This window comes from Hyaena hyaena, unplaced genomic scaffold, assembly GCF_003009895.1.
Source record: "Hyaena hyaena isolate Hyena2069 unplaced genomic scaffold, ASM300989v1 scaffold_378, whole genome shotgun sequence".
Taxonomy (NCBI): Eukaryota; Metazoa; Chordata; class Mammalia; order Carnivora; family Hyaenidae; genus Hyaena; species Hyaena hyaena.
The window spans coordinates 1,510,192-1,527,560 of record NW_024081009.1 but is presented as its reverse complement, the minus strand read 5'-3'; the positions used below and the strand labels follow the sequence as shown (position 1 = coordinate 1,527,560).

The following is a 17,369-nucleotide window of genomic DNA, read 5'->3' as shown; positions in this document are numbered from 1 at the left end:
AAAAACCGGAATGGGGGAAGCAGGTCCACGTAACCACAATGAAGCATGACACGACTATGCTGGAGTAAATACAAGATGCGATGGCGTGTAGAGAAAAAGTGTGGTGGCAGTCATTAGGGATACCCACACACATGCTGGCATGGGGTCGGATCATAGCTCCCCACCCCCTCTTGAGTCAGGGATGACTATGGAGCTTGTGCTGGTTAATGAAATGTGACTGGAAATATATCACTTTCTGAAAGGAGCTCGAAGAGCTACTGCAGGATTCACCATATTCCTTTTATGTGGCCTTGGCTATCATGATATCACATGTGAAATGGAGCCTCTATTTCATGTTGGTTTGAGTCTCTGAGAAACTTCCCCTCTGAGTTCCCCCTCTGAGCTCTGAGCCATGATGGGCATGTAGTATGAACAAGAAATAAACTGTGTTATGTTAAGCCACAGAGATTTGAGGGTTGCTCAGTATTGCAGCATAACTTAGCCTATCCTAACCGACAAAGGATTATGGAGTCGACGACGGTGTCCTAAATTTAGGAAGTGACATTTAAGCTGAGGCCTGAAGGATAAACAACCAGTGGAAAATGGGAAAGAAACTGTTCCAAGAAGAGCGTACTGAGTGTTAGGAGGCTGAGAGTGGGAAAATTCAGAAGCACTGCAGGAACCGACACACACTCAGTAAGAATTAAAATGAAGAGGGGCACCTGGGTGACTCAGTTAAGTGTCTGATTTCAGCCTAGGTCATGATCCTGTTGTTCCCGAGTTCGAGCCCCACATCTGGCTCTCTGCTGACAGCTCAGGGCCTGGAGTCTGCTTCAGATTCTGTGTCTCCCTCTCTGTGTCTCTGCCCCTTCCTCACCCATACTCTGTCTCTGTCTCTCTCTCAAAAATAAAATAAAAATATATTAAAAATAAAGAATTAAAATGAAGAGATGTTGGTGTGGTATGTGTGGGGAAATGGCTGGTGAGAGTTGAAGCAGAAGAGGTGCCGAAAGAACCTGGATGTGGAGTGCTTTACAAATCTCATATGTGTTGAAATTTTACTGCAAAGGCAAGAAAAAGCCACTAAAGGATTTTAAATAATGGACTAACATGTCAGGCTTATGATTAAGAAACATTTTTCTGCCTGATGTACAGAAAACATCAGAAGGGAGTAATCATTGTTTAGTACTGTAGAATTCCAGGTGAAAGGTAATGGTGGTCTGGAAGTGGGAGGGGGGTATTCTATAAGGGGATGGATTCTAGAGATATTTAGGAGGCAGAACTGAAAAGACCTGGTGATGAATGGGTGTGGTACTGAGGAAGAAACTGGAGTTGAGGGTTCTTTCTGGTTTGGCTACTAAAATTGAGAACAGAGGAGACGCTCATTTGGGGATGGATCATGAGTACATGTAAAGAGCAGGGAAAGAGGGGCACGTGGGTGGCTCAGTGGGTTAAGCATCGACTTTGGCTCAGGTCACAATCTCACAGTTTCTGAGTTCGAGCTCTGAGTCAGGCTTTGTGCTGGCAGCTCGGAGCCTGGAGCCTGCTTCAGATTCTATGCCTCCCTCTCTCTCTGCCCCTCCCCCATTCATGCTCTGTCTCTCTCTCTCTCTCTCTCTCTCTCTCTCTCAAAAATAAATAAACATTAAAAAAAATTTTTTTAAATAAGAAGAACAGAAGCCCCTCACCTCTCCCTGCACCCTCCCCAAAGGGAAGAGTAATAAGACATTTATTTCAGCCTCTATATATAATGATGGCCTCCTTTAGCTTTGAGTGGTGAATTCAAGACAGTAGAAAAGTTTAGAAGCAATTCCATAGTGGTTCTTTGCTATTTTTTTGAAGATCAGACCCAATATAGCAGCCAGTGTGGTGCCCTATAAACTCTGGTGATTTCAAGGAGTCCCTGAAAATAATGCTTGCTCTTCAAATCATTTTTCAGAATTCTACTAAAGGCTCTGAAGCCATCATATAATTCTGCCTGTCAGGCTGTAATATTGTGGATTAGAGCCACGGGGCCCGGGGACATGGTGGGCTGGCTATCTGCAGTACTACCTTTTTCCTGAATCAGCCCTTCTCCCTTCTCAACAACTGCAGAGAGCTTATACCGCTACAGAAATCTTATTCAGGACATTGCTGGGGTCAAAACTGATGATAAATTGGTATGCTGTCTCACCAATTTATCTCAGATACTGTGTTCACAAAGCATTACAAATCACTTCACAGTTGACTGCATGATTTACCTAGAAGATTTTAGAAGGAAAGTACCTACAGCAGTCATTTAATGTAGGGTTTTTTTTGTTTGTTTTTTTGTTTTTTGTTTTTTTTTACAGACAGCTCTTAATGTACTAATTACTATCATGAGGAGCGAGCTCACAGCTCTCTTAACAACCTGCTACCATGACAAAGGCTGTGCAATTCCAGTTGTAACTTGACCAGTTTCAGCTGACAGGTCAACTGAAACTCCCTTGGGTAGCATCTCTGCTCTAATTTAAATACACACACCCCTTTCACTTCTTACACACGTAATTCTTTACTAGTGTAATATAAGGTCACCACTCTTCCCCCAGATCCCTGTTTTTGGCCTAGTGTCCTCAGCCCCTTCTAGTCTAAGCTCCCTGGCCCAGGCCTCAGCACAATGTTCACTAAGAAGACACTCAGATTTGACTGGCAAGTACAAGCAATTAGCTGCCAGATGAAAAACTAAGTGAGGTATTTACAGAGTAAGCTGGGAAGTTCTACCACAACTTTAGGTAGATAAATCCAAAACGGAGGAGTGATACCAGAAAGAAAGATACATTTAAAAAAATGTACAAACTGCCCCAGCTAGAGCACGACAAATGAAGTGCCAAACATACCATTACTAACGACACACAGCGGGCACACAGCGGGCACACAGCAGGCATGCAGCGACAGTCCACATCAAATGATGCCAAACAACAGTGAGGCAGGTGGGCTGAAGCTGGGCTAGTAGTTATTCTCAAAGACTCCTTGTTTGCTTGTTTTAAAGATTTCTATTTTTAAGTAATCTCTACACCCACCATGGGACTTGAACTTACAACCCTGAGATCAAGAGCCACATGCTCTACCAACTGAGCCAGCCAGGGGCCTCTCCCAAAGTCTTTTTAAAAATTCATTTAAATCAGATCTTCTCTTTCAGTAAGATGAAAGTATGTATGATGCTCAAGCTACATTTTATTGGAGACATAAGATAGTTGGGGATCAGATTAGCAGTTATCATGCAAACCAGGACACCTGAAAGTAGGGGCTGTTAATAATCATGCTGGAATAACAGGTGAAAACCAGGATTGCTCAAAGCAAATTGGAATGTCTGGTCATCCTAGTTTTATCAGGAAGTTTCCTATGGGAAACTTATCAGTATAAAATTATCAGCATATAGTATCAGCATATGCCAGCAGGTAACATTATCAGTATATATAGCATAAGAGTCTGATAAGTCTGAAAGAGAAGGCTAAAGAAAAAGAATTGGAAGGATTGTTGAAGAATGAAAAAGTGCGTAAAGAGTGGCATCAGTCAACACGGACATAATGACAGGTCTATTCTAGAAGATGTGCAGTTTCTCTAGAAAACCGAACCCCACAGTCTGTTTCTATTCTTTGGTACCACCTCTCTTGTGTGCCAGGTAGGCAGTGGGTCATGGGAGACACACTGAGGTAGGAAGAACCTGGGCTGAAGGCAAGAACATGCTGGATGTGCCGTGCAAGCACACAGGAAAAGGAGGCGTGGGGCTCCTGCCACCAAGGGGCTGGGGCAGGTCTGATTATGGTCCTCAAGGATACTGCCAGCTCTCCAGGCACAGAGCCCACTCCTGGAACCCACAGACAAGCCGGGAGGCACCTGTGTGCAGGGCAGGGGCAGCAGCTGCAGACCCGGGAGTCTACATGAATACAAATGGGGACATGCCAGCATTAGCTCCATGTTAATCCCAGCCTTTCAGAATCACAAACCACAGCAAAGCGTGTTCTAAGTGGATTCCGTCCTCCATTTTCTATAACCTCATTAGTGCTCTGAGGTAAGTGAAGCCAAATTCTCTGGTTCTTCTGGGGCTAAAAGAGTTCATCTCAATTCTGAAGTGGCTGGCGTGAAGCACCTAGCTAGAAGGAATCTGATGACAGTAGGAGTCTGATGACATAGAATCTTTAATGTAGTAAATCTGTCAGCAATTAGTTGAAAGCATACCCTAATCATATTTGGTAGCATATAAAAACGTAAATGAGCAAATTCAAATCGGTGCTATCAGTAATAATCTCTAGTTTCTAAAAATAACCTGGGAGTAGACCAAGCAAACATTAGCTGTCTTCTAATGAAACTGCCTCAGGAAGTGGACCTCAACTTTTGGCAAAGCACTAAAGCTTCCTGGAATGACCTTAAAATCCCTCATTTGTTCTCCCTGCTTTTCAGGAAAAATTCTTACATTTTTCACATAACACAAACCACAGAGCGGGGTATTCTTAATAATGTAAAAAGTCACAAGGTCTGGAAGTTCTACTAAAGATCTGCACTGTCCTCCTTTGTGTGCCAAAGAGATATGAACGTCCACAGAAAAAGTGTATTAAAACAACAATATGTGCCCGCCCCCAGCCGTCCAGGGACCAGCAGTCACTTCCGGAGTACCCACTTCTCACAGTTAATACGTGTACAAACTTCGGCAAATCAGCTACATGATATATTAGGATGTTAGCCAAAAACATCCAAATTCTGTTGCTTAGTAACTGCTGTCAAAAGATCCAATTTCCAGCTCTGCTCTTTGTATGGACTAAACCATGAAAAGAGGAGGATTAGGCACCATGATTCTGTTCTGTACGGACTACAATTTGCAGTGGGATTTACAGGACGATATTCAAAGAAGATTATTTCCTTCTTGCCAAGCTAGGAAAGGAAAATTTCTTCCATTAATTTTCAGTTCTTTATAAACAAGACTGTATCATGAATGGGTATGGTTTTATAAATCACTGATACCCCTACTTCATTTTGCTCAAACAATTTAGTCACATTGGAATGTTCTATTTCATCTCTGTACTGATTGTGTACTCGGAAAGCATCAAGATTAGGTAGATAGTTAAATCAAACTCGATTGTTTTGTTCTTTCATTCATTTAATGGCACTAATAGAAATAGTAAAACAGATTGTTTTAAAAATATAGATGCAAAATGGATAAAGGAACAGAAATTTAAAAACAGAATGGAGTTGGGACACAAACATAAAATGGGGAGAAGATCTGTGAATCCTTCAAATACTTGATGGAACTTGTGTATCCTCGCCCCCGAATGTGGGGATAATGGCAGCGTTGAGGACTTTGTCCACAGAGAAAGGACAAATTAAGCAAATTAAGAGAAGTACAAGGTAAACTTTAAATTAACTGAGAATAAACTATCACGTATTTTCGCTCACTCCATAGGTGAACAAGAAGCAATAGCTTAATTACAATGAAATCTCTAAGATACTCATTAAAACGAGCCTCTCTACTAACAAAAACTCTTAACTCTCGGTTTAAGCAATAAATGGTATATAACGATATTCTATGAATTAGCTAGTTGGATTAACTTTCTTTAACAAAAATTAACATGTTAAATTATATGAAGTTATATTTTTTAGTTACATAAACTACATTACAAAACATAAAAAATCTTTTAACTTGAGTACTTAGTCATTAAAATATAGCTGAAGAAATCATTTTTTAAAATATTTATTTTTGAGAGAGTGTGTGCACACACATGTACATACACATGTGCAGGCATGGGTGGGGGAAGGGCGTAGAGAGAGGGATAGAAAGAATCCCAAACAGGCTCCGGGTTGTCAGGGCAGAGCCTGATACGGGGGTTCAAGCTCAGGAACTGTAAGACTATGACCTGAGCCGAAATTAAGAATTGGATGCTCAACCGACTGAGTCAACCAGGTGTCCGTGAAGAAATAATTTTAAATAAAAATTTAAAATTTTACCTCTCAAATTGGCAAAAAAAAGTTTAATTTTTTTAAAGGTTTTATTTTTAAGTAATCTCTATACCCAATGTGGGGCTCGAACTCACAACTCCAAGATCAAGAGTTGCATGACCCACCAACTGAGCTAGGTAGGAGCCCCGGCAAAAAATATTTTAATATCAAGTGTAGGTAAGAGTCCAAGGAAACTGACATTCACATGATGGGGCTGACAATGTAAAATGGTACAACTTTTTGAAGAATCAGACTTTATAAATCAGCAGTAGTTTTACCTAAGAGTTTTGATACTCATATTTATCAAAAATCTCCAAAATATCAATGTTCTAAACTTAGCAATCCCAATTCTGAGAATGGATCCTTAGAAAATAACCAGAAATGTATATACAGTAATAATGATAAGTAAAAATAACCACTGCACTTTACTGAGCACATAGTATATCCCAAAGCACTGCATGATACTTTATATAGATTATCATCTCACTTAATTCTGAATATTATCTTCAGTTCATAGATGAGAAAACAGAGGCTTATAAGTTAAGTGACTATAAGACCTAGTAAGCGTGGTGGAGCTGGGATTTGAATCTAATCTAATCTAATTCTATTTGATGCTATTTGAAACCTAAGCCCAAGTTCTCAGCCAACAGAATATGATGCTACTCGAAGAAAAATCTAATAAGAAAACAGGGGATGGTGATTTCTCTGGTTTGGTGGTTGTACAGAATATTATTTTTAATTGTGAAAAAACCTGGAGACAAACTAAATGTTCAGCAAAAGGGGAATGTTTAAATGAATATTATACAGGGGCACCTGGGTGGCTCAGTCACTTGAACGTCTGACTTTAGCTCAGGTCATGATCTTGTGATTCCTGAGTCTGAGCCCCTTATCGGGCTTAATGTTGTCAGCACAGAGCCTGTTTCAGATCCTCTGTCCCCCTCTCTGTCCCTTCCCCACTCACATTCTCTCAAAAATAAATAAAAACATTAAAAACAAATAAATGAACATTATACAGCTATTAACATAATGCTGAGATACATTTTAATGATACAGAAAAAGCCTGATAATATATTAAATGAAAAAAGCAGGTTAAAAAAGTATGTCCAGGGGCATCTGGTGGCTCAGTCAGAGTGTCTGACTCTTGGTTTTGTCTCAGGTCATGATTTTAGGGTTCATGGGATTGAGCTCCACACTGGGCTCTGTGCTATTAGCGTGGAGCTTGTTTGAGATTCTCTCTCTGCCCCTCCCCTGCTTGTGTTCTCTTTCTCTCCAATAATAAAATAAACTTAAAAACAAAACAACCACTATGTCTAATGTGATCCCCAATAAACAATGCACATGTGTGTGTGTCTAAGTACAGAAGAAAACTGAAGGAAAAATGTGATTGTTTTTTATTTTCTTCTGTGTTCTTTTCTGTATTTTCTAAATTATTTTTGTGATCAGAAAAAGCTCCGTCTTTGGGGAGGGGGCAGCACTTAAAAGGAAAGAAACGTCCTCTCCACAATCAATTAAAAATTATAAATTATTTGTGCTCTGAAAAGAAAACATCTTCTTCCCATCCTTACACTAAAAATGGAGGGAAGAGAACAGCAGTGGGCGGTAGACCAGAAGCACTGAGGAATGGCATTTATATTTCATTTTCAAAAGGAGCCTGGAAGACTTAGCACCTTTAGACTGGTTTGAGCCCTCGGGCTTTTGTCAACCTATCATTAGGCAACAATGTGAAAACTATTTGCAGGGTAGGATTTTGCAATATTTCTAATATATTTCTAAGACTCCTATGCTTCATTCTTTGTTCTGTACTTTAGTTACACGGAAGGACTTTTTTTCTTCTTCTTTTTTTTTTTTTGTCAAGAAAACCCGAAAAGTCTAATATGAATTTATAATACTGATGACATGGAAATAATTTTTCTAACTTTAAAGGTGCATGGATGATCCAGACAGTGAATCATGAATCGAAACAATTTTGAATAAGCTTGTGTAGACACTTATTTTTATATTCCTTAGCCTTCCACTCATCTAAAACTCTACCTTGAAAGGCTTTAACAATTTAAAGATTAAATCATAAGTTATTAAGCCATTAATTTAACCATTTAAGCCTCTAAACCCAGCACATATTACCTATCCCCCTCAAGTCAATTTGCAAGAGATTAAAATAATAAAAATGATAATATCTCACACTTACAAAGGAGCTTTGATCTGTAGGAGCCTAAAGTGCTTTTTTAAAACTTTATAGAAAAACTAGGACCATCCACCCACATCTCAGAGTACATCTGAGGTAGAAACTGGCAGCTGGTGAAAAGCAATGGAGTAATTTACCATCTGCACGGAAGACTACTACTTTTGAACAAGTATAAGGAATAGATGGAGTTAGGGAAATACAAACAGAATTAGCTGTTCAATTAAGTGGTACATTCAATGGCCACAGATTCCAAGGACTATTATTTAAAATTTCACCAGAGGAAGTTTTTTAAGGGTTCCCCTGAGAAGGAAAAAAAATAAAAAACAAAGAAAAGCAACCGCTATCTACATTAGGGAAGTTACTGGTTCTAGTGATTCTGTCTAGATTTTCCCTTGAAGGACAGATACTACCGGTCTCATCTCTGACACAGAATCAACTACAAAATTTAGGTTCTCTTTGTGTTTGGCAACATTTCCCTCTCTTTCACACTCAGTTTCAAAGACCTTTATAAAAAATATTGATCATGGGTGGGTCAAATAGGTGACAGGCATTAAGGAGAGCACTTTTCAGGATGAGCAATGGGTGTTCTATATAAAAGATAAATCACTGGGTTCTACTCCTGAAGCCAAGACTATTTTGTATGAACTAACTTGAAAATAAATTAATAAAAAAAAAAAAAAAAACAGAATATTATCTTGATGTTACAGTATGTAGGACAAGAACCTTGGTCCAAGCTCTGCCTCCTCCACCCATTTCAAGCACCTTACAATCTTCTGCCACTTGCACAAACAAGAAGCTGGCTTCTCAATTTATATATATTTTAAAATATATTTTCCTCGGGGCACCTGGGTGGCTTAGTCGGTTAAGCGTCCGACTTTCACTTAGGTCATGATCTCGCGGTTCGTGGGTTCGAGCCCCGCGTCAGGCTCTGTGTTGACTGCCAGCTCAGAGCCTGGAGCCTGTTTCAGTCTGTGACTCCCTCTCTCTGACTCTCCCCTGCTCACGCTGTCTCTCTCTCTCTCTCCTAGAAATAAAAATATTAAAAAAATAAAAAATAAAATATATTTTCCTCTTCAGTCTCTTTCCTTAAAAAAAAAACAACCCTAAAGTCACCGTAACCTGTATCTTTATAAAGCGGGGGCCTAGGAACAAGGTTAAAGAACTGCTGAGCTGTCTTTAACCAGGCAGCACTCCAATGCTTAAGGCTCTTTTCTCGGATTCTGATTTTCCCACATTTCTTTAACTTATAGTCAGTTCATAGCTATAAAAGTTCAAGCATGAAAAATGGATTTAAGTAAAAGAAATACTTCGACTAGATATAAAAAAGAATTTCTTCACTGTCTAGGAGTATATCAAACCAGAATATCGATGGGAACACTGGCTCCAGGTGCCATGAAACAGCCATTAAGTTTTATCATTGATTTTTGTTGTTGTTGTTTTTTTTTTAAAGAGCAGCCACTTGCTATCCTATGGGCCTTCTATGGCACTTGCTCGAATGGGAGAGGGACCAGATGGTCTTAGAGTCCTTTCAACTCTGGGACTCTAGTCTAAGTTGCTCTTACTTTCACTGATGGTTCTAAGAAGCCATGTTAAGAAAGAGACAAATGGCACTTGGAGAGAAAAAGGATGAGGCCTGCATCAGCTGCCAAGCAGATTCTGATTACTACCTCTCTATCACCATCCGTTTGTAGGGGATTTGAGAATGTCTTTCAAATGACATACCTCTGTTCTTTCCCAAACTACACAGTCAACCTAACTGATCCCCAAAAGTTTGAGTTTGTACACTGATTAAAAAAAAAATCCTAAATGAATTCGCTCCACTCTACTCAAATACTTTTAATTTGATCTTTCTTTCAATCAAGTCGATAACAAACTTAAGAGATGAAAATTAATAGTAATATGTATTAAACAAAACATAATTTAGAAGGTAAAGGAATGCTAATAAAAATGCATTACAAAGTTAAATCTACCTAGACAGTTCCTGTTTCCCCCCCAAATTCCGCTGATAATGTAGTTCCACTTGAGAAGAACATAGCTGCTATGGCTTTTACATATACATAGGTACAAAGATAGATAGATACGGACATGTGTACACACATGTATCTGAGAGATAGGAGATTCAAATGAAAGTAAAAATCTGGATACCTTCTTCATGGCCTGACACTTGGCTGTCTCAGAAAAGCCAATCATCTTATCAGGAGAGCAGATCTTGATGAAGGGGAAGTTGGATTCCTCTGCAATCTTTGCGGCCAAAGCAGTCTTCCCACTGTGAGGAGGGCCTGCGCAAAGATATGAGCAAGTCAGGGGAAAAAAGCCAACCCAAGCAAAGGGGAATAAAACAAGTTTAAACTTTTATCCACAGTGTACCGAGGTCTCAACTAGTTCCTCATTAACATTTCCTGACACAATTTCATAGCAGACATGTTTTCTCTTATTTATTAGCAACTAAACTTAATGAACTGATTAGCATTTCTCAAAGGTATGATGAAATACATTCCTTCTTTCTTTCTCATAGTCTTAATCTTTCAAACTTCTGGCTAAATATGTAATATGCAAGGGTTTTGTTTCTTATAAAAAAATAAAAGGAGAATGCCTTCAAATGCATTATCTGTACTCACGTTATTAGTTCTACCAAATCACTTGTCTAACAAAAAAATACGATCTTCTTAGGAGATAATATTGGGGACAGGGGAAAACTGCCTTATTAGAAGCAAATGTGACTTAAAAAGCTAAAATTTTAAAGGTTTAGGCCTTCTCATATAGGCAGCCAAATCTATAAATATAACTGCATTTAGACATCTTCTCCTTCCCTTCTGTGAAATGGAAGATGTGTCCCTTTTCCATCCGTAAACCAACTATTATTCCTTCCCATGAACCTGACGTTACTGATTATATCCTCTTCCCCATATGTTCCATCTCTTCATCTTCCCTACCGTCCTCCCAGCAGTATTTAAGTGCGCCCTAGTCTACCTAACAGTTTCATAAACAAAGCAAAAACACCTTCTGGACTTCAGAGCGCTCAACACTAGTGCTGCTTCTCCCTTCAAAATGAAACTTCTCTAAGTAATTATCTACACTGGCCACCACTTTTCATTTCCCCTCTGTTCCCAAACACACCCTATAGCTTCCATTCCTATTACATGGAACAGTCTCCCATCTGGGTCATCAATGACCTCTATGTCACCAAATCCAACAGACACTGTGTCTGTTGGCCTCTTAGGAATGTTTGATACAATGGAGAACTCTTCTCTTTTTTAAAATACTTTTCCTGGCTTCTGTGGTAGCACCTTCTCTTTCTCTCCCTCTTACCCCTCTGGTTTCTCTTGCTCAGTCTTTGTCAACTCTTTCTGCTTTATTGGTTCTTAAATGTTGACAAACCTCAGAGATCAGTTCTCAGCCCCCTTTTCTTCTCAACCTACGCCTTTTCTGTAAGTAACCTCACCCGGCCGCCATGGACTCAACAACAGTCTATATACAGACAACTCATAAATATAATCGCCAGTCAGAACTCTCTTCCGAGCCCAAATATCCAATGGGCTCCTCAACATTTCCAATTCAATTCTCCTGTAGGAACCTCAAACACAACATGTCCAAAACCGAACTCAAAATCTTTCTTCTTGAAATCTGCTTCTCTACTAGTGTTCCCAATCTTAGTACACAGCACCACTGACCAGGTCATGTATACTGGAAACTTGGTGATCATATCTGATATTGAATTGAATTGAGTACTATGTGGTATCATATAGTCTATTACATAACATAATACTTAGCGTATATTTATTTAATTAAGTCAATTAGTACGTGGTATCACAGTCTATTAAGTAACAGAAGTTTCAATGCAATCCTACAAGAAAACTAGTTGCTATCATTCATTAGTAACATACCCCCCCAACATTTTAATTTGTGCACAATACTGGCACATAAACTGGATTACTATTTTAGATCATGAATAGGTTTAGAACTGAAAGTAATTCATTTTTTTGGAATGTGCTAAATAAATAACTTTGTAAAACGCTGTTTTCTTTTAGCTTTTAATGCCATCTCCCCATTCTTTCTCACCTTCCAAAAGGACGCTAACCAGTGGTGTACGATCACTATTTTTAGTCTGCTGAACCAGCAGCTCCCCATCTTCTAGAACTCGAGTAACTGGATCGCCCCATTTGATAATACCATTCATAATGTAACTTGCATAATCCTCTTGGTTTGTGCCAAATGCCTATAGAGGAAAAGTATAATTTAAAGCATTTTGAGTATTAGTATAAAAACTAAAATACCTAAAAATATAAAAGATGAGTAATAGTTCCTACATATTTAAAGTACTGAGCAATATCCCACATTGATTAAAAAGCAAATAAAAACAAACAAAAAACCATTATTTTATAATTTCTCATTTAAACTTTTACCCAATGGTGGGAGGGGCAGAAGCTGCTTCGGGTGACTTAATGGAATAAAACATAGATTCTAGGGTCAAATTCTATAAGAACCCGACCACTTGTAATCCCTGAAAAAGGGTACATTCCAATGTGCTTGTTTCTGTAAGGAGTACACTTTTGTTAAGAACAAAGAGAGAAAGAGATTATGGACTTAAAACTTAGAAACAGGTGGCTCAGTAGACGAAGATACTATCCTAACACTGACTGTAAGTGTTACGGATTAAAATGGGAAACGCAGTGGTACTGAGATCTTGTCTACATCAGCTTGGTGGTAGGGGACAGAAGTTAAATGGCACTAATATAAGTTTATGTGTGTAGATATAAGATTTTGAATGTAGAAACAAGCAACTATAATGAAAGAGTAAAGAACTAGAAAAAGGAAATAAAAACAATTACTATATATAATAATTTTGTGTGATATATAATAATTTTGTGTGTTTGTGTGCTACATATTAGAGCTTAAATCACATCCTTCTTCATTTTCAACTTCTAGGTTCAAACTGAAACTCCCATCAAATCAGCTGCCAAGGGTAGTCAGTAACTTTAGCACTTAGTGACTTAATTGAATTGTGTTTTTAAAAGGTTAACAAGTGAAGAGATGAGTAGGAAAACATAATTCAACGTAATCCAGAGGTCACGTACCTTGAGAACTTCAAATTTTAAAAATTTATCACAGCACTCAAAAAGTCAATTTTTCATTAGCCAACAGACGGAATGATTTTAACAGTTCTTTAGAACCTGCACCTCCCAGAAAGTCATTCTCTGTAATACTGTCTCAACAATATACAGCAGTCTCATTACTCTGTTACTTTGCCACCAAATAATTTTGCAGACCACCCTTTTGTCCTTGAATGCACTAGTCCTTTGATTCCTGCATACAGAAGAAAGTTATCCTTCTCTGTTTTGGATATGGGAAATGTGATGGCCCTGTAAAAAGTTATAACGTAGGAGACTAGTAAGCACTGGCTGAATGGCTATTGAAGGAAATATATAGACTGGCTGGCTTTTTGTCTTTAATTATTCCAAGTATACACTGCAAGCTTCACAGCAGCAGCTTTAAGATACTTGAAGCAGGAAACAGTGACCCTCCAGGCTAACCATATATATGAGTCTTCCTTCCTTATTCTGTCATTTTATTTTGTTTTATCCCCCGGACCCTTGGAATAAATAAAAGAAAGTTATTAATTACTTAACTAAGTAAGTTATCTTAGCTTCCCCTTCCGGGTAGCCAAATTATTTGTCATGAAAAAAATCTTGGAATAGATCAGTTAGGCTGGGCTCGAATATTTTTGATAACTTTACAAGCAATAACAGCAAAAGATTAAAACATTTCCAGTGCTCAGTAATTTTGGAAAGTAATTATTTTATATTTAAAAGTCACAATAGTCTTAAAAAAGTAGGCAGGGCTAAAACAAATTGATTTTTGTCTTTAAAGGACATATTTTCAACACATAATTATTAAGAATATATAAAGAACTTAGACCAAATAAAGAATAAATAATACAACAGAAAAATAGGCAAAAGATGTGAATAGCATTTCACAGAAGACACTCATACAGCCAATAAACATATGGAGAGATACTTAAATTCATAAGCAATCAGGGAAATGCAAATCAAGGCCAAAACGATATCTCATTTTACATCCAACTGAATGGCAAATATTAAGTCTGACAATACCAAGTGTTCTGAGATGGTGATCTCCCTACCATGAGAAATAATTTCAGTATAAGTACGAATTACCCAGCTTTCAGCATTAATGTGCAAATATTTCTCCTACGGACACTTCCAATCCTGAGATTTCCTGATTTTTAAAAGTACATATCATATAATCTTACAGAATACTAGGTAAAATGGCGATTTTGATTATTTTTTTTTAGCTTATCCATCACTCAATATTCAAACTCACTGGTTTGATATCATTCTCCAAAGATGCAAGAAAATCTCCTCTTGTCACTTGCAGGCTCTCTGCTTTCTCCATGTCCACCTCCACTTTAGTGCTGGCCTAATCAGAAAGGAAAACAAAATTTAAGGACTTCCAAGATTTAACACTATTTTTAGTCTAAGAATGTAATACCTGGGGACTTAAAAGCATCTTTTCACAGACAAAAGACATCTCTCTCAAATTCACAAACAGATATAACCTTTGCCTGAACAACTCCCCTTCTAGGGATTTATCCCATGAATATATCCACAAATGTAGGCAAAGTTACACATATCAGGATATCTGCTAGAGTAATTTGTAACAGCAGAAGATTCGAAGCAAATTAAGTGTCCACTAAGAGGGTACCAGTTAAGTAAACTAGGACACATTTGTACCAAAGAATGCTGGATAGCTTTTATTTTTCCCTTCAAAATAAGGCACAAGGAGAAGAAAATACACACAAAGGGTTTCCAAGAACAGTGGTTCTCCTCCTTGGCTACATATAGAATAACCTCTAGAGCCTTTAAAGATATACAGAAACCCAGCCTCACTCCCTTCAGGATTTTGATTTGACAGGTTCAATAGAGGGTCCGTGCATTTATATTTTTTAAAGTGCCACAGGTGATTCTGATGCTCAGCTAGGTTTGTGAACCATTATTCTAGAAGACCAAGGTCCTACAACTTTGATTTGTACTCATACTTTGTGGTTGAGAATCCACGTGCCTGCTCCAAATATTCTGCTTGCTGCACCTGGAGCTAGCACTTAGAAGAGACATCTGGAGAAGCATCAAGGCCTTTATCAGCACTTGGAGCTGCCTGGACCTGATGAGTGATTGAGATACCAACGCATTTTTTTTAATGTGACTGGGCTCACTCCCAATAGCACAGGGCAAGTAAGTCTAATTTGTAAGTGGCACTATGTTTTTTAAAAAAGGTATCTTCAAAAAAATCTGACTATAAAATGAAAGAATTATTAAGCAATATTAACCTTCCGTTGATTATTACAAAACATAAGTAATGTTCCTTTAGGAACAGATTGTTGAGACAAATGAAATGATGAACATTTTGTAAAACATCAGCCTTATGGGATCAAGACAGCAAACAGAATACATTTTTTTATCTCCCTTCCTGCCCCAAATCCCATGAAATGACAGAAAGTGAAAGAGAAAGGTTAGAAAGCATGGACGTTATATCCAAAAATTTAACACTGATCTGAGAGGAATCTCAGAAGGAGAGAAGAGAAAGGATGATACAGAAAAAACAATAAAAGACAGAAGAAAAAACGTTTTCTGCAACTGAAAAAAGGAGGTCTTTGCAGTTTAAAAGATTCAATGAGAGCTAACTGGGATGAACGAAAAAATCCCCCATCTGTCTAGACACACTGCTATAAACCATCAGAAAGCCATAGGTCGAGAGGAAGTCCTAGAAACCTTTTCAGAGACAAAACCAGGTCACCTGCGAAGAAACCAGAGTAAAACCGGCATGTCTCTCACCAGCAACACTAGAAATGAGAAGAGAACATACATCCGGCCATCTCCTCTAGAAAATGATTCTCACGTGTATTTAGAGACACAGGCAAGCATTTTCACAAGAGTTATGCACTGTTTTGGACACTAATGACATAATAATGTAAACCCGGGTTCCTGACCTCATAAATCTTACTTTTTATAAAAATTTTTTAATGCTTTATTTCTGAGAGAGACAGAGACAGCGTGAGCAGGGGAGGGGCAGAGAGAGGGAGACACAGAATCTGAAGCAGGCTCCAGGCTCTGAGCTGTCAGCACAGAGCCCAATGCAGGGCTCGAACCCGTGAACCATGAGATCATGACCTGAGCCGAAGTCGGACGCTTAACCAACTGAGCCACCGAGGCGCCCCATGGATCTTACTTTTTAAGTTATGTTATAATATTCTAGAATACTGTGCATGTGTCCAAAATAATGAATACTTACCCATATTGATGGAAAGTTATTCAATATATATTGTCAAGTAAAAAATATAAATTATACTATATAAAATATAGTATAATTTCATTAATGTTTTTTTTTTTAAAGCACATGTACATATGACTATAAATGTAAAGAAAAGACTATAAAGATACATCCCAATGCTGGCTACCTCTGGAGAGGGAAAAACAAGGGGTATTGGAGACAGCCTTTTTCACTTTTCCCTATATAATCTGGCATCCTATAATCTTCTGCAAAAAACTGTATTCTGCAAAAATTGTATTCATACATGAATTCTATTTACTTGTTTGTTTGTATTTATTTGCAGAGAAAGTGTGAGTGGAGGAGGGGTAGAGAGAGGGAGAGAGAGAAAATCCCAGGCAGGCCCCATGCTGTCAGCAAGGAGCTCGATGTGGGACTCGAAACTATGAACTGTGAGATCATGGCCTGAGCCGAAGTAAGATGCTTTAACTAACTGAGCCACCAAGGCCCTTTTTATTTTTAAAAAGAAAGTAACAAATAAAATTTAAATAGATATAATACGAGATCTACCTAAAAACAGAGAACTATTAGCATTTAAATTATTAATAGGGTTTTCATTGGCACATATTAGGCACTTGATAAATATTAATCACATTTATTTGATTTTTTAAAGTTTATTTATTTGAGAGGGGGGAGAAAACACAAGTGGGGAAGGGGCAGAGAGCGAGGAGAGAGAGAAGGAATCTCAAGTAGGCTCTACACTGTTAGTGTGGAGCCCGACACAGGGCTCGAACTCACAAACCATGATATCATGACCTGAGCTGAAGTTGGATTCTTAACCGACTGAGCCGCTACCCAGATGCCCCTTTATTTGACATTTCTATGTTAAAGAAAGGAAATGGTATGATGAGAAACAGCACCTCTATGAAAAAATTATAATGCTCAGTTCATAATATAGAAATCTCTATAGTGCTTTATA

At 38.3% G+C, this 17,369-nt stretch overlaps 1 protein-coding gene across 2 annotated transcripts in view; it reads right to left on the bottom strand.

The window, feature by feature from the left end:
• NSF (N-ethylmaleimide sensitive factor, vesicle fusing ATPase) overlaps nt 1-17,369 on the bottom strand; it is a 138,899-nt gene that overhangs the window by 32,274 nt on the left and 89,256 nt on the right. For both annotated transcript variants that reach the window (XM_039250659.1, XM_039250660.1), the window contains exons 13-15: nt 14,450-14,545; nt 12,170-12,326; nt 10,256-10,389 (exon numbers count right to left, since the gene is read on the bottom strand). In XM_039250659.1, coding sequence (XP_039106590.1) covers nt 10,256-10,389; nt 12,170-12,326; nt 14,450-14,545 — 387 coding nt within the window. The remainder of the gene's footprint in view (nt 1-10,255; nt 10,390-12,169; nt 12,327-14,449; nt 14,546-17,369) is intronic.